The sequence below is a fragment of the Hippocampus guttulatus genome, chromosome 19, assembly GCF_054856545.1.
Source record: "Hippocampus guttulatus isolate MCC_2025c chromosome 19, RoL_Hgut_1.0, whole genome shotgun sequence".
In the NCBI taxonomy this organism is placed as follows: domain Eukaryota; kingdom Metazoa; phylum Chordata; class Actinopteri; order Syngnathiformes; family Syngnathidae; genus Hippocampus; species Hippocampus guttulatus.
The window spans coordinates 8874851-8897821 of NC_141279.1; the positions used below are offsets into that span (position 1 = coordinate 8874851).

At 47.9% G+C, this 22971-nt stretch overlaps 4 protein-coding genes and 1 long non-coding RNA gene across 8 annotated transcripts in view; all 5 read left to right on the forward strand.

The window, feature by feature from the left end:
* The first annotated feature begins 114 nt into the window (after positions 1–114).
* Positions 115–3015, forward strand: LOC147190123 (E3 ubiquitin-protein ligase TRIM35-like). The gene is made up of 2 exons (XM_086099268.1): positions 115–237; positions 895–3015. Exon 2 carries the CDS (start codon positions 1059–1061, stop codon positions 2427–2429), a length of 1371 nt encoding a protein of 456 aa, XP_085955394.1. The 5' UTR covers positions 115–237; positions 895–1058; the 3' UTR covers positions 2430–3015.
* kcnh4b (potassium voltage-gated channel, subfamily H (eag-related), member 4b) lies at positions 130–17016 on the forward strand. 3 transcript variants are annotated; one of them, XM_086099260.1, is made up of 17 exons: positions 130–237; positions 4941–5269; positions 8174–8407; positions 8558–8689; positions 8801–8937; positions 10434–10680; positions 10785–11246; positions 11401–11595; positions 11669–11868; positions 11957–12206; positions 13146–13360; positions 14364–14402; positions 14581–14954; positions 15177–15271; positions 15464–15540; positions 15884–16316; positions 16457–17016. In XM_086099260.1, the coding sequence occupies exons 2-17, from the start codon at positions 5194–5196 to the stop codon at positions 16510–16512; spliced, it is 3222 nt and encodes a 1073-aa protein (XP_085955386.1). In that variant the 5' UTR covers positions 130–237; positions 4941–5193; the 3' UTR covers positions 16513–17016. The 3 variants fall into 3 exon arrangements, with proteins under 3 accessions (XP_085955386.1, XP_085955387.1, XP_085955385.1); XM_086099261.1 differs by having other exon boundaries at positions 10785–10942; positions 11045–11246; positions 15884–17016; XM_086099259.1 differs by having other exon boundaries at positions 15884–17016.
* Positions 17017–17156: 140 nt separating this feature from the next.
* Positions 17157–18499, forward strand: LOC147190125 (uncharacterized). Its single transcript, XR_015097457.1, has 3 exons — positions 17157–17319; positions 17405–17518; positions 18322–18499. It is a non-coding gene; the product is annotated as an uncharacterized LOC147190125 (long non-coding RNA).
* A 376-nt stretch (positions 18500–18875) lies between these two features.
* On the forward strand, positions 18876–21014 carry LOC147190126 (uncharacterized). Its single transcript, XM_086099255.1, has 7 exons — positions 18876–19090; positions 19174–19284; positions 19389–19490; positions 20142–20164; positions 20298–20433; positions 20507–20617; positions 20838–21014. Exons 1-7 carry the CDS (start codon positions 19042–19044, stop codon positions 20942–20944), a joined length of 639 nt encoding a protein of 212 aa, XP_085955381.1. The 5' UTR covers positions 18876–19041; the 3' UTR covers positions 20945–21014.
* A 152-nt stretch (positions 21015–21166) lies between these two features.
* The window catches only part of lhpp (phospholysine phosphohistidine inorganic pyrophosphate phosphatase), a 47780-nt gene continuing 45975 nt past the window's right edge, over positions 21167–22971 (forward strand). For both annotated transcript variants that reach the window (XR_015097456.1, XM_086099276.1), the window contains exons 1-2: positions 21167–22235; positions 22300–22441. The gene's annotated coding sequence lies outside the window, so the exon portion shown is untranslated. The remainder of the gene's footprint in view (positions 22236–22299; positions 22442–22971) is intronic.

Below are 22971 nucleotides of genomic sequence, written 5' to 3' on the forward strand. Positions count from 1 at the left end.
CGAAGCGAAAGTGCTGTACCCGCATAGGTCTAAGTGAGAGTGACTCAGGATATATAAGCGGAAGTGACGTGTTCATTCCGGAACACCCCCCCCCCCCCCCCGCAAAATACCCTTCCCCATCGGATGTCATTTTGAACGGATCGCGCGCGGGTGGCGAGCTCAGGAGCCGAAACGTTTTACCGTACAGACGAGAGCAGACCGACGCTGCAATTTCCAGTCTGCATCGCTGGACTCCTTGTAAGTTCGCAGTGTCCAGATTTATTCACCCTGATTTCTGTATCCGTAAGTTGACGTGTTTGTGTCGAGCGAACGAGCGCACTTCGGCGGCGCCGACAAGTTAACAAGCAGCCCGAGTTACTGAAGAATCGGACCCCGGTTGAAGGAAGCGATCGAATCCGCCTTCGAGATTGAGCGGTTAATTGCAGCGCAAATTCATCAGTATCTTCAAAGTTGTTTGACCGGTGGGAAATGTTCAGTCAGTGCGCCGTTTAGGCCCGATTTCGTGAGAGTGGAGCGTCGTCGAGCGGAGTAGGGCCTCTCTTGATGGGGGAACACAACTCTTTTCGACTTGTGTTTGTTTTGAAGGCTCGTTCGAAGCTCTCGCTTGTGTTTCACGAGTTCCCCAAAAAGTTAATCATGCTTCTGTCAAGTTGCAAGGTAACCAAGTGTTAAATTTTTTATTTATTTTTTTGCCGCCACTGCAATGTTTTTTTCTTTTTGGGTACTTTTTGTCTTTATTTTTCCCCGTTCCCTCACACTCAAGAATTAGCCAGCAAGCTAAAAGGACACCATTTCTGTTCGTCTATTGTTGTAATAAAAGCTCATTTTATTTTGGCATTCTTTATTTGTCATTGCTTTTTTTTTTAAACCAATATTATTTTTACTTTAAAACAGACAACCCACATGGTCAAATCAGGACACCAAAGCAGGAAGTGCACTTGTGGACTTTTTTGACGTCCGTCAATTAACTTCTACGTGACGGAAGCCAACACACTGCGAGTCTCCGAGGAGTGAACGGTGGAAGCTCCGAGACTTGAGTCGGTGTCTTCGCAAAGCCCATGGCGAGCTGCGTTGAGTACGATCTCCGATGTCAGACCTGTTCGGCTGTTATTCAAGAGCCCGTCGTGCTGTTGTGCAGTCACAGCTTCTGCCGTGCGTGTGTGCAACAGTGGTGGGAGGAGAAAGGTGATAGTTCGTGTCCAGTCTGTGGGAAAAAGTCTCGATCGGTGGATCCACCCCGAAACATGTCGCAGAATGCGTTTCGGACCCTTCCGCAAGCCTCGGTGGCTTCAGAGGACATCTGCAGCTTGCACAAAGAGAAACTCACCCGCTTCTGTTCGGAGCACAATGAGCCGGTGTGCCTCCGATGCAAAGATGAACAAATCCACGCTGGCCACAAATTCCATCTCATCAATAAAGTTGCGAAATGTCACAAAAACAAACTCCAGGAGGGCCTGCAGGATGCGAAGAAAAGGCTGAACGATTACAATGAGATCAGGAATGACTGCGATGACAACGCGGCGTACATCAAGACCCAAAGGGAGCAGGTGGAAATCCAGATTAAGAAGGATTTTGCGGAGCTTCGCCGGTTCCTTCAAATCGAGGAGAAAGCCAGGTTGTCTGCCGTGAAGGAGGAAGAGCAGAAGAAGACTCGGGCGGTAAAGGAGAAGTTAAAGACACTCGACAAAGACAGGAACGCTCTCTCCGACACGATCAGCGGCGCGGAGGCACTGCTGAAGTCGGCCTCGGCCCATGTTTCCTTCCTGAAGAACCTCAAGAGGGTAATGACCAGAATCCAGAAGCTGCCTGACAGGCCCGAAGAACTCCGAGGCGCTCTGCTGGACGAAGCCAAGCACGTGGGCAACCTCAAGTTCAGTGTGTGGGAACGAATGAAGGAGAAGGTGTCCTACAGTCCCGTCATTCTGGACCCAAACACGGCCCGCCCAGAACTCAGCCTGTCTGGAGATCTGACCAGCGTGAGTTTGGGAAGAAGGCAGCCGCGTCCAAACAACCCCGAGAGGGTCAAGCGCAGCATTGTGCTCGGCTGCGCTTTGGCCACGGGAACGCACACGTGGGATGTGGACGTGGGCGAGAACGCTGACTGGGAAGTCGGCGTGGCGTGGGGGGACCCTTGCTCCCCAGACGCCATGCAAAAGAGAACCATCGCCTTTTGTGAGGGCGAATACAAACAGTGTGATGACCCGCTCAACCCGCCTGTGAAACTGCAGAGGATCAGACTTCACGTGGACACTAAAAAAAGATCGCTTTCATTTTCTGAACCGCTCACAAACAATGAATTGTGCAAAACCCACCATTGCCCACCTGTAGCTGGCAACGTGAAAATGTTTCCTTACTTTCGGACAAGGGATAAAAATCCTCTGAAAATAATTCCACTCGCGCGTCGTGTTACGATTCAAAATCGGTGTTGATGTTGGAGATGTTTTGCGCCCACATTTGTCAACAGTCATTTTGTATTAAGTCTTATTACCCACCCAAATGGCTACTTCACATTGATTCACTTCAAGAAACAAACAAGCAAATAACAATTAAGATTACCGATCAAGATCTCAAGGACTGTATCGGAGTGTCACTTTGTGTTTTTCCAAAATCGAATAATCATAAAAAGTACAGTGAAGTGCAGTATTTATTCTTTTTCCTGTTTGTTCAAGTTTTTTCAACATTTATTTTCTTTCAATATTTGTTTAAATTAAATTGAAATTTGTCACAAAAACCGATCTCAACAGAATGTCATTTTGTTTGCATTCTCTGCTAACTTGTTTTGTTTGTTGTCTGTTCAATGACCCCCCACCCCCCCTCAGCTCGCCCATACGCGATCCTTTGTGACTCTTATTTTGCTGCGCGCAATACTCACCGCTAGGTGGCAGCAACGACCCGTCCAACAGTAATTAGACTGTCCTTTCTATCTGCTTTGTATCGTATCGGGTTTATCGCATGCAGTGCCTACGTGGGTTAGGGTTAGGGTGAATAAATAATTAACAGTAATTAAATGTAAAATAAAATTCATGAAAGAGTTGAGAAAAAAGGTGTGTGTTTATTTCGTTAGTTTCAGTGCAAACGAAGCAAGCCAATCGCATGCAACAAAAACAATCACTTGCACAAAAATCAGTTCTGTCCATATATACCTACGTATGTATGAATGTGTGTGTGCCACGGTTGTTCTTGCACAGCTTGCAGGTCTCCCAGTTGGCATGTGCCCTCATATTTTTAGCAGCGTCGCCCTATTTTCTGTCCGCATTTGACATTGTCGCGCCTCGCGCTCGTTCCCCTGCCAACTTTTTTGCCTCCACTTCCAATTCATATGAATGACACACTTTTTTTTCTCGTGCATTCTACCCCCCCCCCCCCCCGCCCCCGTTCAGATTTGCTTCCTGCTGGAGGCTGTCAGCGAGGAAGCGAGTATTTGTCGAATTTCTCTCCTCGCCTCTCGTGCTTGAAGGATTTAAGCGCGCGCACATCTGCCTCCTGTCAATCGAGTGCAAAGCGCCGATAGTCTAGAATGGAGGACGCGCCCGAGTTGTCAATGGCCGTGCGGAACCCTTCAATGAGGGAAACCATCGCGGTTTCACAGCGTAATTACACGATTCAATCAAACTTATCGACTTCAGCCATCTTCAGATTCATTGGAAATTGTGCTGCTCCTTCCTTGGCCACTTAGGGGCAGTAAAAGACATACTGAGGGACGTGATGACACTCACAAGTCCTCAGTACGCTGCAGTTGTAGTCATTTGTTCATAACGTGGGGTCATGATGGTGTGCAAGCTAGATACATTGTGTTGATGCTTTATGATCCTGACAATATTCTTCTGTATGTATTGTGTGGGGGGGAGGGTTGTTGTCAATTTAAAAAAAAAATTGACAAAAATGTGTTCAATTTCTTGTCAAAATTGAACAGCTGGATTTTGGGGAGGTATTTTTGTGTTATTTCTTTTCCTATACGATTTCACACCTTTGTATTATTACTATTGTCTTTCTTTTTCGGATCACGGCTACCTGCGGGCACGCTTCCACCTGTCGTCGGCTGCCAGTTGTTTGTTGACTTGTCGGACGTGTTACTTGGGGTGTTAAGAATCAAGTCGTCATGAAAAACATCTCCCGGCTTATCGGCGTAATCCGCTCTTAGCGGCTTTTCTGCCCGCGGAGCCTTAATTCTGTCACGAGGATGCTGTAAAGGGGGGCTGCGGGTCCGTGGTGGGATGGGGTATAACACAAGCTCGAATTTTAAACGGCTCTGATTTGAGAGTTAAAAAAAAATACTGGCGGAGCAGCTGTGGAAGGAGACACATTTGTTTTTTACGCAATAAAATGACCATAAATCTTATTCTTTCACCGTGAAAGTTCTTTTCTGAAAGTTGTCGTGTCAAACGATATGGATAATAATTGGTTCATAAAAAGCAACCGAGAAAAAAAATGGTTTTGTCAAATTGTATTTGATTATGCGATGGAATAATCCGTACTAAAAGTATGCAATAGTGGCACCGTCAAAAAATGACGTTGAGACACAGTTGACCAAATATGGTCAGCTCTAAGACACGACGAAACATCAGCCCATCCAAGGAGTCACCAATCAGAGAGGGCGAGTTGTGCCCCAAAATTTTTTTTATGGACTTTCAGCTCTATTTTGCTGATTGTGCCTCAGGTAGATGCTCTAGAATTCATCTTTCCGCTTTTGAGAATCAAGTTCCCCTTGGCCCGTGTCAATATTGATCCGGAACACACTATGGAAAATGACCAGTATAAAAAAAGGTTCACTGAGATTCCCGTGCGGGAAGAACACAATAGAAAGCATCCGTCTACCCACTGAATACAAAAGCCATGTGCTGATAGCGGCTTCCATGGCTTCTGTCAGCTCCTCAACTCTCCCTCTCTCGCTCTCTCGCTCGCTCTCTCCCCACTTCTCTGTGTGTTCTGCTCGCTCTCAGAAGGAAGCCAGCGTCTGATTGGTCGCCGCCTCACAGGGAGCGGGATGCAGGAGCGCAAGGAGGAGAGCGCAAAGATGCGATGAGGGATTGCCACGGAACTTCCTTGTTCGGATGGGGGCTCTTTTCGGCACCCTTTTTCCCGATCAAATGGCGGACCGCTGGTGTCGCCGCCCGCATGGAGCCCCCCCTCACCACGCCTCTGGAATGATGTGACCCCCACTTGGACGCCGCACCCCCCGAAGCGGGGCTCAACATGCCAGTGATGAAGGGGCTCCTGGCCCCCCAGAACACCTTCCTGGACAACATCGCCACTCGCTTCGACGGCACCCGTAAGCGCTCGCTACTTCCCGTATGGCTTCAATATTCTTGGTTCGTCTATCTTTGCCGGCGGCGTATCGTGACAGGCAGAACAATCAAATGCTTTTCCACGAGGTGGCGGAAGTTACAATCAACTTGCGTATCCACCTGTTGCCATTCATACCGAAAAATAGTTGTTTGTTTTTATGTCCAAACACTTTTTTAATGACAGCTATTTTGTTTTTTTTAAATAATTTTAGGGTGTGCGCTCTTCTCAAGTTTCAACTATGCGTACTTGATGACTGCGAAATGATGCGGTTTTTGGGCTTCTGCCCCCCGCCTCCAGAATGGTCTTATTTCGTCTGACCTCCAACGTTTAGCGCCCAAGCGGCCACGCTGGTGATCACGTTAAGCCGCTGCTTCGCAACTCTGTTGTTTTGTAGCCGCGGCCTCCTCGAGGGAGCGCGTGCCTCTTTGTAGGCCGCGGCCGTGGGGATGTGCGTGCGTGCGTGTGCGCACGTGTGTCGTGTGTCTTGTTTCAGCTCCCCTCCCAGCCTCTGTCGCCGCAAACCCTCGGAGGCCCATGCTAAATTCGTGGTGAAATATGATGCAATTTTGCCATATTGTCCTATGCCGTGAGCATTTGCGGTTGTTTACCTCACTGTTTTGAGTCATTTTAGCCCACTAGCAAATCGACAGAATTTCTCTGACGTCTGCCTTGTTGCTAGGCAGACTTCGCAGGGCTCCATCATAACTGCCCCCCAGGAAAACCAAATGTCATTTGCCAACCTTGCCATGACTCTTCTACATTCAATCCAAAACGTATGAGAACGACGGTCGCAGCTGGCTCGCTGCAGTGCGGTGCAAAGGCCAAAATGCCCGCTGCTACATCCTCGTCCCCGAGCCAAAATGCCCGCCGTTCAAAATAGCTCCCGTCCTGTCGCCCGGGTGACAGGTCGCCACCTCTTGTGTGGGAAACAGTCGGCATTGTGGCTCATCCGGTTGGTCACAGATAGCAGAAACAAAAAGGAATGGCTGGGAAGTGAATTGATTCATTGAAACATCTCGAGTGGAAACGAAAGTCCACGCTTCACCGCAGCTTTACAGATGCCATGTCTGTGTTATGGTGGCCCCCACTTCTTATTTATTCATCCCAAGCGTTGGTCGTCTATTTGAGGCGTAGCATTAAATTCATTCATCAAGCAGACAATGACAGGAAATCATGAATTTTGAAAAATGGTACGTTGAGCTGTATATGGCAAACCACAGCGGTTATCGTTTGGTGGAAAATGCAGTATGTCAGATACGACCCCCTCAAAAAATGGATGAAGTGCTGACTCGGCGGCAGCAAATGTCACAACAGCGGCTCAGACGTGTCACTCTTAGCTCCCGGCACACACACGAACACACACTTCTTTGCATATTTTTACACCGCCACGAGATGGTTCACGTTGATCCAAATAGGCTGCTTCATTAACTTTTCTGTTTTAGTGCTCTCATTAAAAAAATTTTTAAAAAAACGCCATTTAAATTTTAATTAATTTTCTTTCGCCAAAGGCATTCAATTGTCGTTAACTATCGATTGGAGCTTGACACACACACACACACACACAAACACACACAAAAAAAGGCCCAAAACTTACTCTGAAAAGCAATTAGACGATAGATTGACGCTTAAGTTGGCGCCAGTGTCTCTGCTCCATTTTGCATCAAGAATCAAGACGAGCGAGCGGCGGTGAGGAGACAAGTCACATTGACACACACACACACACACACACGCGCATTTATTCAGGATCATATTTGTTTTTCAAACAATTGCTTCTTGACGCGCAGCACCGAGCCCATCAAAAAGCAGCTTTTGTCAAGTGCGGTGCAATAAAGTCCTCACGGCACCCCGCAGATTTGCTCCAATTAGACGTCTCTGCATCACGGCTGAGCGTTGCGGGACCAGGCGCACTCCCAAATCTCCGCTGGACACCGCGTCAAGTGTCCTTTTCATAACCAGGAACAATCACAAAGGGGCCCAGAGTGAGGCGAGACCATCAGACTGTCGGGAGGCTGACTCAGACTGGGGAAACGCGGTACACATATCGTCAATAAAATAAGAATAAATAAAACAAAAACAAAAAACAGGCTAGGCAAAAACACGTCATGAAAGCTTCCAAAAATGAATTCCAGCCCGTTGGCCCAGTGAGACGCTTTATATAATGATCGCCGAAGAATAGTTTTGTTTTTCTTCTTTTTACATTTGTAACGATTTATACAAGCCGCAGTAAGAAATGTCACAGGCACATTAAAAACTGTTGGCTTTGAGAAAGTTTGGGGTCACTCTTTAGATCTACTGAACATTAGCGGTCGTCTTTTTAGTAGGTTTAGTACACAGAGCTACCTTGAATTGGTTCCGTGACCACACGTAACTAGAAATGGACGTACTGCAAAGCATGTTTCTCCATTGAAATGAATAGTAATGCCATTAATCCGTTCCAGCCCTCCCCGAAAAAGAAATACAAAGAAAAAGGAATAAAATGATAAAGAAGAAAAAAAAACAAGTTTGCGTTATCAGCAAAAAAAGATTATTAGTGTGTCAAATTCGATTTTAGTCACATCAAATTTTAAATGACAAAAATAGTTGCATTTTCATGAATTCCAAGTTTTCAGAGACATTATTTGTTGTTCTTGATGATCGCAACACAACATTCGAACTTTCACTTCAAATTGAGAAAAATAGAGTCGTGGCGTGTCGTCTCAAATTCACTTTTTGAACATTCGGAATGTTTTCAAATTTGTGATTTATTTTTTCAAAATAAAATACGATATCTTGCCATAATCAACTCTTTAATTGAATCTCAATTTTTGTTTTTGCTGACAAGAAGAATTAACCGGAGCGTGCTTTGCTTTTCCTTTGTCCCCCCACCCACCGCCCTGTCGTGCATCAGACAGCAACTTCCTGCTGGGCAACGCGCAGGGCCAGCGCGGCTACCCCATCGTGTACTGCTCGGACGGCTTCTGCGAGCTGACGGGCTTCACGCGCACCGAGGTCATGCAGAAGAACTGCAGCTGCCGTTTCCTGCACGGCGCCGACACCAGCGAGCGCGTGGCCCAGCAGATGGAGAAGGCCCTGGAGGGACGCCACGAGTACCAGGCCCAGGTGCACTTCTACAGGAAGGACGGTACGCGGTGCCAAGGCGCGCAGCTCGGGGAAAAAAAATAAAGTCCTTTAACTCATTCACAAGCATACCGTCACTCCCGATGTGCATAGACGAATATTGCCATTTCGAGTTCAAGAATCTCGACTGTTTGATTTTTTTATTTTGTGCCAGGTGTGTCCTTCTGGTGCCTGCTGGACATCGTGCCCATCAAGAACGAGAAGGGCGAGATGGTCCTCTTCCTCTTCTCATTCAAGGACATCACCGAGAGCCACGGCAAATGTCGGCACAACAGCACCAGGGAAGGTAGACGCGTGTTTTTTTGAGGGCAGGGGCGGGCAAATCCGCATCGGCGCTTTTTTGGACTTTGTCGGCGTATGAGCATGTTTCGCTCCGCGGTGCGTTTTGTCGCGCTAGTTTTGGAGGAGGACAAGCGTCGGCGCAGGAAAGGCGGCTCCCGCCTGAACGAGGCCCGCAAGCGAGGGCGCGCCGTCTTGCACCAGCTGACCAGCCGCTTCTCCCGCCGGCCCAAAGGCGACGTCAACCTGGGCGGGGTCAGTACGCCGCCGCCGCCGCACAAACGCGTTCTGCACACGTGGCAAATGAAGATAAAATACAAACGTGTCTGCAGAAATCTGAAATAAATACAAATAAGTGCATACCTGTGTTTAAAATATTGCCACAGTTATTTCAAATTTTTGGGAGGTTGTTTGTGCAATACTACCCCCTCAATATAACATCATGCATATTTTTTTTTTTGTTGTCTTCAAATTTGACCACCGATTGAGGATGCGGCCAAAGACGTTTTGAATGGAGTCGTGTCTGTGGGTTGTGTTTGTCAGACACCTTGGCGAATGCCACCGTCCTCCCACGATGCCGCGCTCCATTTATTCCCCCCCCCCATATTCTATTTTCCTTACCTCCTCCATCCTTCTTTCAGTGCACATATACGCGTGGGTCTGCTTCTACACCTCTTTGGAGAAAAAACAAAAACAGGACTTGCTCACGCTCACGCTCACACACACACGCACACGCACACACACTCTTTTAATAGCCATGAAAATATAAGGTTTCAGCTTCTATGGTTGCATAATACCTCAGCACATCATAATCCAAAATATTTTGGGGTCAGTTAGGTGACGGGATGGTAAACGCTGCCGTTTTGTTGAGCAACACTGATGAAATGGACTCAGCAGGCAAGCGTTTAGTGTTTACGCTGTGGACATTTGAACACAAACAGTGGGGCAACACATGTAGACTGATAGTACAGCAAGACTGACATGCATATATTTTTTATCCTCTGGAAAGAACAACCAATCGTAATGAGGAGTTTTGACAGGCTCCATGTATAGCCGTCCGTTTGGACTCTAATGCCCTCAGCAAACATCAGAAGGAGCAGCACAACGTCCTCTTGAAGTGGAGTAAAAAATGTGGCACATTCTATTGTATCTACTGTATGTATATACTTGCACTTTGCTCCATTTTCAATTAAAAAACATCCCATCCCAATGTGTGAACGCCAGAGAATTAGCTCTCCACTTTCTCCCCCAAAGCCTGCTGAGAATTTTTATTCCCTCCTGACTTAATGACGTGCTGCGTCCTCACCAGGCCGCACTCGGCCTTTTCCCAATCACCGGCCTCGCGCCGCGACATCTGGGATGAAAGGCAAATTAAAAAGAAGAGTGTCAAAGGGGAGGGAGGGGGGGAAAAAACGGCAGCAGCTTTTCTCGACACGGCCCGGACGCTCATTCGAGTGTCAGTCAGCAGCTGTTGATGACGGTCCGAAGCCTTCTGCTTCAAACCAAAAGGCTTTTTTTTGTGGGTCTATCCATGATAGACACATCCACCAAATTGCATGTTGCTTTTATCAATAAAAAAAAAGAAACAAAATCATTTGACTAAATTCACCCCCCAAAAATGGCGTCGGCGTTTAAATTCTTCAAACTAAAATGGAGCACATTCAAAGAGATACTCGCTTCCTGACTTTGTCCAAAAGTTTGGCCAGGCCAGTTTTAGCGAACGGTTGCCTTTTTGTGTCTGCGCTCGTCAGAACATGATGGATCGGCTTTCGGTGCCAGAGTACAAGGTGGCGGCGGTGCAGCGCTCTCGCTTCCTGCTGCTGCACTACAGCGTGTCCAAGGCGCTGTGGGACTGGCTGATCCTGCTGGCCACCTTCTATGTGGCCGTCACGGTGCCCTACAACGTCAGCTTCACGCCGTACCACGACAACGCCGCCGCCGCCGCCGCGCGCTCCACCATCGTCAGCGACATCGCCGTCGAGATGCTCTTCATCACAGGTCACCGCCAGTATGATGCTCGTCGTGCTCCTTCGTCAAACTGGGATTAAATGCGGAAATGAGATCATAGTCATCATGCGGGAACTTTTTTTTTTTTGTGGCAGACATCATCCTGAACTTCCGCACGACCTTTGTGAGCCAGTCGGGTCAGGTGGTGTACCAGTCGCGTTCCATTTGCATCCACTACGCCACCACCTGGTTCTTTGTGGACCTGGTGGCCGCTCTGCCCTTTGACCTCCTCTACGCTTTCAACATCACCGTGGTGAGGATACCCGACCGAGCTCCTGTCATGCTCTCTCATGTGGGCAAGGAGAGCCAAAGCTCTTCTTTCTTTTTTTTTTTTATCTTTGGTGTGCGTCCGCAGACTTCACTGGTGCACCTGCTGAAGACGGTGCGTCTGCTGCGGCTGCTGCGGCTACTGCAGAAGCTGGACCGCTACTCGCAGTACAGCGCCATGGTGCTGACGCTGCTCATGTCCGTCTTCGCCCTCCTGGCCCACTGGATGGCCTGCATCTGGTACATGATCGGACGCAAGGAGCTCGACACCAGCCACACCTGGGAAATCGGTCCGTGTGCTTCAAATGTCCTTTCATAATTTCTATTTGAAATATATTTTTCAAAAAATGTTTTTGGGGCTGTTGAACAAAAAACAAAAACATAAGAGTCATATTTAAAAAAAAAAAAAAAGTCACTGACCCGAGTTTTTGGACGCGTCGCAAGGGTGGCTACACGAGCTGGGCAAGCGTCTGGAAACGCCGTACGCCAACAGCACGGCGGGCGGGCCGTCGGTGCGCAGCGCCTACATCGCCGCCCTCTACTTCACCCTCAGCAGCCTGACCAGCGTGGGCTTCGGCAACGTCTGCGCCAACACCGACGCCGAGAAGATCTTCTCCATCTGCACCATGTTGGTGGGCGGTACGTACGCCTCTCGGCATCGGAACCCCGCCCCCTCTCCCCTCCGCGGACTGACGGTGAATCCTCCCCGCAGCGCTGATGCACGCCCTGGTGTTCGGGAACGTGACGGCCATCATCCAGCGCATGTACTCGCGCCGCTCGCTCTACCACACGCGCATGAAGGACCTGAAGGACTTTATTCGCGTGCACGCGCTGCCCCAGCAGCTCAAGCAGCGAATGCTCGAGTACTTTCAGACCACCTGGTCTGTCAACAACGGCATCGACGCGAACGAGGTAGCCGCCCGCGCGACCGACTTGCTCTCGGAACTCCGCTAACTTCTTTTTACACTTGTCGACGGCCCTAATAAACGCTCACGCGCAGCTGCTGCACGACTTCCCCGACGAGCTGCGCGCCGACATCGCCACGCACCTGAACAAGGACATCCTGCAGCTGGCCGTCTTCAAGGGCGCCAGTCGCGGGTGCCTGCGCTCGCTCTCGCTGCACATCAAGACGTCCTTCTGCGTGCCCGGCGAGTACCTCATCCGCCAGGGCGACGCGCTGCACGCCAACTACTTTGTCTGCTCCGGATCCCTCGAGGTCCTGAAGGACGGTGTGGTGCTCGCCATACTCGGTTCGTACACGCCGCTGTCGCCACTGCTGCTTGTAAATTCATACCTTCATCGTTCTGGCTACAAAAGTGTTTATTTTTTTTTTCCATTACAAATTTTTTAAAAAAATGACTCCGCTAAATAATAATTTCTGCCCCATATCCGAACCGGCATCTGCCTCAAGAAATCCAAGCCGTTGTATTATATTTGTAGTGTTAGATTGCATGTCTAGATGTGCTGCGACACCTTTTGTGCTCACATAACTTTTGGTCAAAGGATCCAAACAGCACACTAAACATGCTATTTGTTGGCATCACCAAAGATCTGGCGAGACGGGCAACCAGCCAAAAGTCCTCCGAAAATTGCAGTAATCGTATTTGTTCTTCGCAGGGGAGTCTGGTAGAATGACTACATTGTCTGTTTGGGTTGTGAGATCCATTTCTTCGAGGGTTATAACGCTATTTTTCGAAACGCTTTCAGTTCAGGTCAGCGGTAGTCAATCGGAGGCCCCCCCCCCCCCCCCGGGCTCCCGCTTATTATTTATAGCGATGGTGGGCCAAAAGCGTCGTGGTCGGGATCGTATAACCCGCACTTGTTGAGTTCCTCTGGGTAACCTAAGCTACAAAGATCAAATAGATCCCCGCCGCGTCCGTTCAGCCAATTTGTGTTGCACATCGATAAATTAATGAAGTGATGCCGCAGCCTGACTGACATACAGTAGATGGAACGTTCCGGATCATCTGACCGAAATTCCCCGCAGCCAGGAGGCCGTCGTAAGTATCCTCACATGAAAAGGAAAACGCCCAAACTTTTTAAATGGACTGCCGTTGAGATTGACTGCTTGAAACCGGATAAAACAAAGCCATCGGAGCACATCATGAGCACCATTGAATGTCGCTTAATATCTTGGCTCCCTGTTCTATATTGTTTATTTATTCATTTTTTGGGGGGTGTGGGGGCAGGAAAAGGCGACCTGATCGGATGCGACTTGCCGGAGAGCGAGCAGGTGATCAAGACCAACGCGGACGTGAAGGCGCTCACCTACTGCGACCTTCAGTACGTCAGCGTGCGCGGTCTGAGGGAGGTACTTCACCTTTACCCCGAGTACGCCAGCGTCTTCGCCTCCGACATCCACAACAACATCACCTACAACCTGCGAGAGGGCAGCCAGGACCAGGTACTGCCCAATTACCGCACATACTGGATCATGGCAGGAGAAAAAAAAAAGTCATTGGCCTATTTTTGCTTCGTGCCTTTATAAGTCATCCAACTTGTCTCGCGCCACCGCAGTTTGAGGGCAACCGAAATGACGCGGCGCCGGACGCTTTTTCCGCCACATTGGCGTTGAAGAGCGGGAGACGCCGCGCCGGGACGCCGTCTACATCCTGCAGCCATTCGTCCAAAAAGGCTGATGAAACGTTGTCAAGGGAACAGACCGTAGGATCGCAGTCCAATCTGCCAGATGGAAGGCTATTTTTAGGATTTATCCGAGTCAGGGAAAACCCTTCAATCCTGGCTTCAAGCTGGTGTTTCATAATAACTTGCCGGAGGGAGATGAGTTGGTGGGCGGGCGGCGCGGGCCGTCCGTCCGAATGGCGCGGCGGCGGCGTTTCATGACCGCGCCTCTCCGCGCGATGTCGAAAAAATAGGAAGTTGCCTTGATGTCTCACGAATGGGGTTTTCAAAATGTGGGGCGCTGAGACCACTTTGAGGGTCCGAAAGCCAATTCAACAGAACTAGCATGTCCGTCCATCAACTCCACATGAATTGCAGTTACTTCTGGCTGAGAAGATCATTTCGCAGTATTCTCAGAAAAGAAAACGTGTCCTACTTGTCTTTAACGCTGAAACCGTGTTGCCAAATGTTAGCAAATGCAACTTTTGAAGTCCCTGCAAAGGCACTTTTCCAATGTGGGTCACTTGCAGCAATAACGCAGGATGCTCCGTTCACATCCCGTGCGTCATCATAACAAGTCTGCATCGCTCCGGGGACAATTTTCGAGGGAAAAAATGACCAGTGCCGCCACTAAACGTTTCTACCCTCCCGCCAAGCCCCCCCCCTAGTGTCCGATAAAATGCTTCTTCAACTTGGATTCGTTTGAACCTTTTTTTTTTTTTGACGATAATCAAAATGCAAATGGAGTAAATTGAGGGCCTCGCCCCTTTTTCTTCTCTCTGCAGGGACTCGGCAGGTTTCCAAGGTCGCCCAGGATCCTACATGTGAGTCCGTGTGTGTGTGTGTGTGTCTTTTGATGGATTTCTTTTCAAGTCAAATACTTCTTCTCATATTGCTGTTTATTTTATTTTAATGTTGACTTTTCTTCTTTCTCCGGTTGGAGTAAAAATGTCTCAAAAAGTCGCCCATTTGAATCCGCCTCTCCTCTTTTGCGCGCCTTAGGAAGCGCGACCGAGTCCCTTGGCGGAAACGAGCAAGCAGGAGAATTCGTCCGACGGCCTCCAGCCGTCGCCGTCGGCGCGATCGCGCCGCAACCTGCTGCTGCCCGACCTGAGCAGCCCCGTGCGCCGCACCTCCCTGGGGAACCTGCTGGGCGACGAGCTGCGCCAGTTCAACGCGCTGCGACGCTGCCGCTCGCCCAACCTCCGGCGCGGCTTCCTCGGGCCCGACGCCGCCGCCGCCGCCCCCCCCTCGCCTCAGACTCCGGCCAACCCGCAGCGCGCCTCCTCCGCCCTCCAGTCGGGCGAGGAGCGCAAACCTCCCAAGCTCCTCATCCCCACCGTCTCCTGCTTTGGCCCCCCCGACCTCAGTCCCAGGTATGCTCACGCCGTCCATTTAGCCCGCTTTTCAATTGTCTCATTGATGAGGATTATTTTTGTGGAAATGAATCTCTCAACTCAACAAAGAATTGATTGAGTAGGGTGCCGCCAGATTTTTTCGGTGACTAATAGGGGCTAGCGTCCCCCCAAAAAGAAAACGGTGAGTGACCTGCTGGCCGGAGTCCGAGTTGAACGCGCTCTCTCGTGACTTGGCTCAAGGGTCGTGGACGGCATCGAGGACAACGGGCACGTGTTCCATTTCAACGCGGAGCACGCCGGGCCACGGGACAAACGAGGTCGCGGGGGAGCCCAAGGTAAGCCGATCGCCCGCCTGCACGCCATCTGGCGGTCCGGTCAGGGGCCCGCGCTCGCTCGGCTGCCTCCTTGTGCCGCTGCAGTTTGGCCGCTTCTGCTTCAATTTCAGATTGGACGAGAATGATGATGATGTTGCAATGCGAAGCAAAACCTTTTCATTTTGCTCCAAACTCTTGTCGGTATTCCCGCAGATTCCACGCGGGTGAGCGGCCATCTCTTCTTGGAGACTGAGGAAGTCCGGCAGGGTATCGGTCAACTCCACCAAAAGGTAAGAGGCGGCTTACCAGGGGTGGTTTGTTCATAGATTGTCTTTCGTTGTGGGCAAAGTTGTGTTGTGTCCCCTATACTGGATCGCAAGCCGGTATTTGTTGGTAGGTAATTAAAAAATAATAATAATCAAAATACGCAGGCAGCTGCAAATGGGCTCAGGAAGGAGTGGTGCAAAGCGAGCGTTCATTAATCCGCCAGGTTCTCGAGAGAGCTGACTCAACGCCCCTTCGAACAAAACCCGACGACAACCCAGCGCTGCGCCTTTTTCCACTTGGCGGCGGCGTCCCCGCGGATTTGAAAGTGCCATAAAGCGGATTTGCTCCCTTTTGTCCTCCGCGCAGATGGGCTCGTTAAACCAAGAAGTCTCGGAGCTGGCCAACGGCCTGCGCAGCATCGTCCACCTCCTCCAGGCTCACTTCAACGCCCATCAGAATTCGTACCTCCACCACCAGGGGGCGCCCGCTCAGCCGGGCCACCCGGCCACCGCCCGGTGCCCGAAGGCTACCTTGGCCGCGGCGCCGACGTGGACGTCGGGTCCGACCGCCATCAGCCGATCCCAGCCCGCTTTGGACCTGCGCCCCGATGCCGACCCCCTCGCCAACCTCCCGCCGGGCGGTTCTTACCCCCTTCTCGGCCTGCTGCAAACCTCACGCGAGGACGTGGCATGTTTCGTTCACGACTCGCATCCCCCTTTGATCCCCGCTTGCACATCCCCGCTACCGATCCTGTCCTCACCTCGATTGGACCGCCCGGGTCTCGATCTGAACCACCACGGTGAGGAGTGCCTGCCGGGCAGCCGCAGAGAACGCGAAAGCACGTCCAGGTCCAGCGTTGGCGTACAGACGCAGAGTAGCGAGCGGTCGTGGTTTCCGGAACTCGCGGATTAAAAAAGTGCTTTTGTTTTTTTCAATCAGTGTTTCCCCAACACCACCAACGAAAAGACTTGGAGGAACCCCACAAGGCCGTCTAGCCTCACTTGAGGCCCTCACGCTACTCTGCGCTTTTTACCATTTCTATGCAAAGAAGGCTTTTCTAATTGTGCTTTTAATGATGAGACGGCCGTTGCAGTTTACAACAAAACTTTTTCTTCCCCCGAAACGTTGCATTTTATGCCCTCGCATGGTCAACATATTCTTTTTCTCAAGGAAAAGCTTCCCAAATGGACTTGTTTGCATTCGCTGAGCCACACGCGCTTTGTGGAAAGCAAGCGCGATTGCAAATACGCTCGCGTGAAACAAAGTCCAACCGCCCCGAGGGTGGATTGCATTACATCACATCATTGCAGCAAAAAAATAAAAAATAAAATAAAAGACACCAAATGAACATCCCGATGATGTTGTAAGTCGGTAACTATTCCTGAATGTACTGAAATTCGTCTCTATACCTCTTCTCGGGGCCAATTCGAATTCGACCAAGAGATTTGGTCTGATTGCTACCAAAGAGTCAACGCAGTCAAAGTTAAACAGTAGCTGATGATCTTTGAAACGTTCCCACATTGCTTCATGTTGTATTTTTCGGGGGGCGGGGAGGTCGCTATCAACCATGTGTTTCAATCAAGTCTGTTTACTTTATTATTTTTTTTTGGTTTGCTTTTTGTTGACCCGGAGTCCACGTTTTTGTACTATTGTGTCAAAAAGTAATTTCCTAAACAAGGAAGTTGCACATACATAAAAGGAGACCGCGCTAGGAAGAAGAACATCAATCCAGTCGGATCGTCGCTTGAACAACATGAAGTGCCTCCTCGTTGCTCTTCTCGTCTTTGTGCTCGTCAGCCAGGGTGAGTGCCGTGTGCGCTATTCACACTAAAGCCTGTTTAGTTTTGCTCACGTAAAACTTTTTTTTTCTTTTCTCCCTTGGTCTAGGTGAGGCCCTGCGGTGTTACTGTGGAGGAAAACGGCACTGTCCAAGCGGACCGGTGGAAGTGTGCACGCCTTCCAGCGATGCCTGTGCCAGCGTCATCTTTGAAGTCGGCAGCAGTGAGTATTTTCTTCCAGTGTTGTCATATTCAATTCGCGTAGGTCGTATGATGCGTGTGAATTGTTTGGGGCACATCTCCCACTTAGGTATGTTGTTTTCACATTTGGGCAACTCCAGGGGAGAAAATTTAATTTTTTTTTCTCCCCAAAAGAATATTCAATGATAGTCAGATTAGGACTGTTTTTCTTGGATACAAAAATACTGCTACTTTATTTTTATTTTTTTATATTTACATTTCTCAGAAAAGTATATCATTTTTGGGGGTATCTTCTGAACATGTTTTTAAGTATACAACTTGTTTGGGTTTTTTTTTTTTTTGTTCTCAGGAATATATTTGTCAGGCTTGCTTGCAATGTTTTTTTCCTTCTCTAATACTCATGACTTCATTTTTGAAAAATGTTAAAATTGCAGCTTTTTTGTCATATTGCACATTTGTTTTTAATGTTTAAAAGATACTTTATTTTCATTTTTCAAAAAGTAACAAACGTTTTGCATTTTCTGATTTTAGTCTTTGGAAAACAAAATGCACCTTAATTCTGCTATTAAAAAAAATCCACATTTGGTACTGAATTAATACGAATAATTCTGGTAATAGTCCGCTTGTTTTGTTTTGTTTTTTCCCTCCAAAAATCGGAATTCTTCTCTCTAAAAAGTACTGTGAACCCCCGACGCTGCCGACTTAATGTCACGGCTCCAGCCGGTGGTGACCAGCGCGAACGGTCTCGAAAGCGGAAGGCCGCTCGGCTTCTACCTGCGCCGGTATCGAGCCGTGTGTCCATTTTTTTTCCTTTTTCATCCACAGCCCCCAGCTACTTTAAAGGCTGCAGCACGCTGCATAACTGCCAACTGATGAACAGGCCCGGCATCTCCACGGCTGTGTGCTGCACCGTTGACTTGTGCAACAATTAACGCTGATGTCGGAGAAGAACACGACAACGCTTATGTTGATGCTTGAATAATAAAAACCTGGTTTGGCTGTCTATGGGCTTCCCTTGTGTGCTATTTTTTTTTCCCAAGGGTTTAGGCACTCATTGGAGTCCATTAGAATGGTGTTCACCAACTTTTAGTGAACCGAGGCACAGGCAGGCCACAAGATTCATTTCAAAGAGTGTTTCCATAAAAGCACAACTGTGCCATGAATCCGAGCTTCGGACAAGGCAACGATTTTAGCCAGTCCCTCATCGATCACGATCAGGTCTTTGTTGATTTGAAGTTGCTGCACATTTATTGTGACAGAGTCAATGGTGTGTTGCAACCAGTTCAGGGTGCCCCCGCCCCCTGCCTACTGCCCAAAGACAGCTGGAATAGGCTCCAGCACGCCCCGCCACCCTTGTGAGGAGAAAGCGGAATCCGAAAATGGAGGCCATGTTTGTTTACTGTTGTGTAAGAAAGTCATTCCGGGGAACGTGTTAATATTCACCTGGCTTAAACGCCACATTGGGCAAATTTCAGGGAGAAAGCTTGCATATAAAGGAGGGCACGGCGAGGAAGGAAAATTCGGTGTGATTGTTGCTTGAACAACATGAAGTGCGTCCTCGTTGCTCTTCTCGTCTTTGTGCTCGTCAGCCAAGGTGAGTGTGTCGCGCTTCGTTCACACCCAAACGTGGGCACTTGTGCTAATGATTGAAAACCTTTTAGTTTTCTTTTGTTGAAGGAGAGGCCCTCAAGTGTCATTGCGGAGGACAACATAGTTGTCCGGGAAATGAGGAGACCTGCGACGCTGACCAAATTTACTGTGTCAGCGTCACCTATAGCGATGGAAGATGTGAGTATTTTTAGTTCAGGTGTTGTCATATTCACGTCGCGTAGATGACATCATCGGAATTCAGGCAGCGTGGGGGACAAACCTTTTTTTTTTTTTGCCCACAGCTCCAAACTACTTGAAAAAATGCGGTTCGTTCTATGAATGCAGTATACTCGACAAGCCCTTTGTCGACTCCATTTCCTGCTGCAACGCCGACTTGTGCAACAGCTGAAGTTCATGTTTCGGAATAGCATTCGCGACTTACCTTGATGGATGAATAATAAAACCATTGTTTGTCTGTCTACAAGCTTGTCTTTTGTGCTTTTTTCCGCAATCAATATTTACACCCCCCCCCCACCCCTCTAAATTGTTGTTGCTTGTCGTTTCATAGCGTAGAAGAAGAACGCTGTTTCCTACAGTTTTCCTTTTCATCGTGGGGCTTTCCCCCAAAAAAATTCAGCCCCTAAATCCAGTTTCTCATAGCAACATGAAATTCAGTAGCCACATCTATCATGCATAAACCCACCAAAAAGTCTCAGGAAGCCATTACTGAAAAGACTCAGGAAATCAGCCTTTTTGGTTTGCTCGGATGCTTTTGGATGTTTCGGGAGGGTTTTTGAGTCAGCCGCTTAACTCCATGTCTGCTGTCAATATAAAATTTGGTCGCCATGTCTATCATGAGTGGACCCACAAAAAAGTCTCAAGAATCACTGCTCAAAATCCCAATAGAAGTCCACAAGAAGAACTACCAAAGAGTAAAAGTAGTAAAGGTTCAACAGTGCTGAAGGAAGAAAAGTATCAGATGACCTTTGAAAAGCTGGGAATCACCACGACATTGCTTCATGCTGTATTTTTTTTGGAGGTTCATCATTAACCGTGTGTTGCGATAAAGTACCGGCAGGTATGTTTATTTTATTGGATTTTTCTTAACCTCTGGCACATGTTTGTGTACTATTGTGTTAGAAAGTCATTTCCTAAATGAATAAATCAATAAAAACTGGATTAAAATGACATTTATTCTATTTATGTGTCAGATTATGACTTTTTCGGTTGGAAGGTTGCATATAAAGGAGACCGTGCTGGGAAGAACAACAATCCAGTCGGATCATCGTTTGAACAACATGAAGTGCATCCTTTTTGCTCTTTTCGTCTTTTTGGTCGTTAGCCAAGGTGACTGTGCTGTGCTTCGTTCATGCTAAATCGTGTTGGGTTGCGCTTTTTAAAAACCAATTTCTTTGTCCAGGCGAGGCCCTGAAGTGTCACTGCTCAGGAGGGCATCGTTGTTTCCAATTCGAGGAGACCTGCAGCCCTTTCCAAGATTACTGTGCCACAGTTATCTTTCACGATGGCTCCTGTGAGTATTTCGTTCCGGTGTTCAATTGTTAAATGGCTGTCACAGAGAGATTTTCTACCTCGGGTACTCAAAGCGCTTTACACTGTTACCTGGTTGAGCTGCTGATGACGCAGCATCGGGAGCAACTGGGGATTCAGTATCTTGCTCAAGGACACTTCGACATGGGTGCAATGACTTTCCCTTCCCCCCTCAAATATGTTTTTTTTTTTTTTGCCCACAGACCCCAGCGTCGTTCGAGGCTGCAGGTCATTCTATGACTGCAGGCAGCTAGCCAGCCCCGGCATCTCTACAATTTCCTGCTGCTTCACAGACTTGTGCAACAATTAAAGATTGTGCTTGGGAATGACAGTCATTACTTACATTGATGGATAGATAATAAACACATGGTTTGACTGTCTACGGGCTTGTCTTTTGTGCTATTAAAAAAAAATAATAAATAACTTTTGGTACATTCTTCACTAAATTTACTAAGCCATTGAATTTGATTGGAATGTCTAGCATGGGCGGCCCGGTAGTCCAGTGGTTAGCACGTCGGCTTCACAGTGCAGAGGTTCAATTACGGCTCCGGCCTCCCTGTGTGGAGTTTGCATGTTCTCCCCGGGCCTGCGTGGGTTTTCTCCGGGTACTCCGGTTTCCTCCCACATTCCAAAAACATGCATGGCAGGCTGATTGAACGCTCTAAATTGTCCCTAGGTGTGAATGTGAGCGTGGATGGTTGTTCGTCTCTGTGTGCCCTGCGATTGGCTGGCAACCGATTCAGGGTGTCCCCCGCCTACTGCCCGAAGACAGCTGGGATAGGCTCCAGCACCCCCCGCGACCCTAGTGAGGATCAAGCGGTTCGGAAAATGGATGGATGTCTAGCATGAGCAGATGCACAAAAAGTATCGGGAACCCATATTGCAGATTATAATTAAAAACAGCTGTACCTTGATATCATCATCTGTGTTTTACAACTCTACAGATATTTGAATTTCGATGTAAATTGAATCACTAAACGCGAAAGAAAATACACATACGCATACGCACACACTCACGCAGTATCCCACAAGCATCACATATTTAGGGGTTCAAATATTTTGTTTAATTGGAGTTTCCGTAGCATGACGTCATCAAAAGACTAACCTACGTGCATACCTGTCGACTAATTGTGAACGTACGGTAGCTAGGAACGTTTAGCTAGCATTAGCTTCTCTTGTTTCGGGGACGCTCCATACCTTTTTTGACTGCAAATCTCGACTCTTGCTTCGCCGCCATTGTTGAGGTAAATTGTGTTTGTGACACGCGTTTTGAATTATAAGCGTAATATCTGTTCGTTAGTTTTCCGTGGAGCGAAAAATGAAGGCGGCATCCTTCTATTCAAAGCTAGCTTCGAATAGAAGGCTTTCAACACTCGGACGCACTTTCTTGATAAACTGACACTGTATTGAGCATTTGTTATTGTTACCAAATAACGTGGTGATTTGTAAACGTAATTTCTGTTCATTAGTTGTTCTGGTGAGCTTTCAAATGAACACCGCTTCCAGCCATCGTTGCTAAGCGAAGACCTCGCACGAGGACCGTGATGAGCGCTATCTCAGTGAACGTGGTGACAGGGATGAGGAGTACACTTCCAAACCAGGTGAAGATAAGATCGTGTTATGTTTCAGCTTGTTTGTGATACTTATGGATTCAACTATGAATAGGTAAAACGTCTGCTGACTTGGACTGTGGACGACAAATGTGGAACGTTCATCTGCGCCTCAACAAAAAGCGCAACTGCTTTTGGGAATCCCGCACGTGAGCTAAAATGACATCCTCACTTCCAGCAACTCCAATCGCATAAAGGTAAGTCAAGTTGTGTTTTGTGTTCATGTTTTATGGTTAATACTGGTCTTAAAAAAAGTATAGCAGATATGTCTATGAGTTGTTACTTCCTTTGGAGATAAAATGAAAACCAAAATAGAGAATAATGGTCAGTATTCTGCAAAAAGAGGTATATGTTTACTGTTAGCAATATTGCCCCTGTCATTTAAAAGGTAAGTCAAGTTGTGTTTTGTGTTTATATGTTTTATGGTTAATACTGGTCTTTAAAAAAAATAGTATAGCAGATATGTCTATTGAGTTGTTACTTCCTTTGGAGATAAAATGAAAACCAAAATAGAGAATAAAGGTCAGTATTCTGCAAAAAGAAATATATGTTTACTGTTAGCAATATTGCCCCTGTCATTTAAAAGGTAAGTCAAGTTGTGTTTTGTGTTCATATGTTTTATGGTTAATACTGGTCTTTAAAAAAAATGTATAGCAGATATGTCTATGAGTTGTTACTTCCTTTGGAGATAAAATAAAAGCCAAAATAGAGAATAATGGTCAGTATT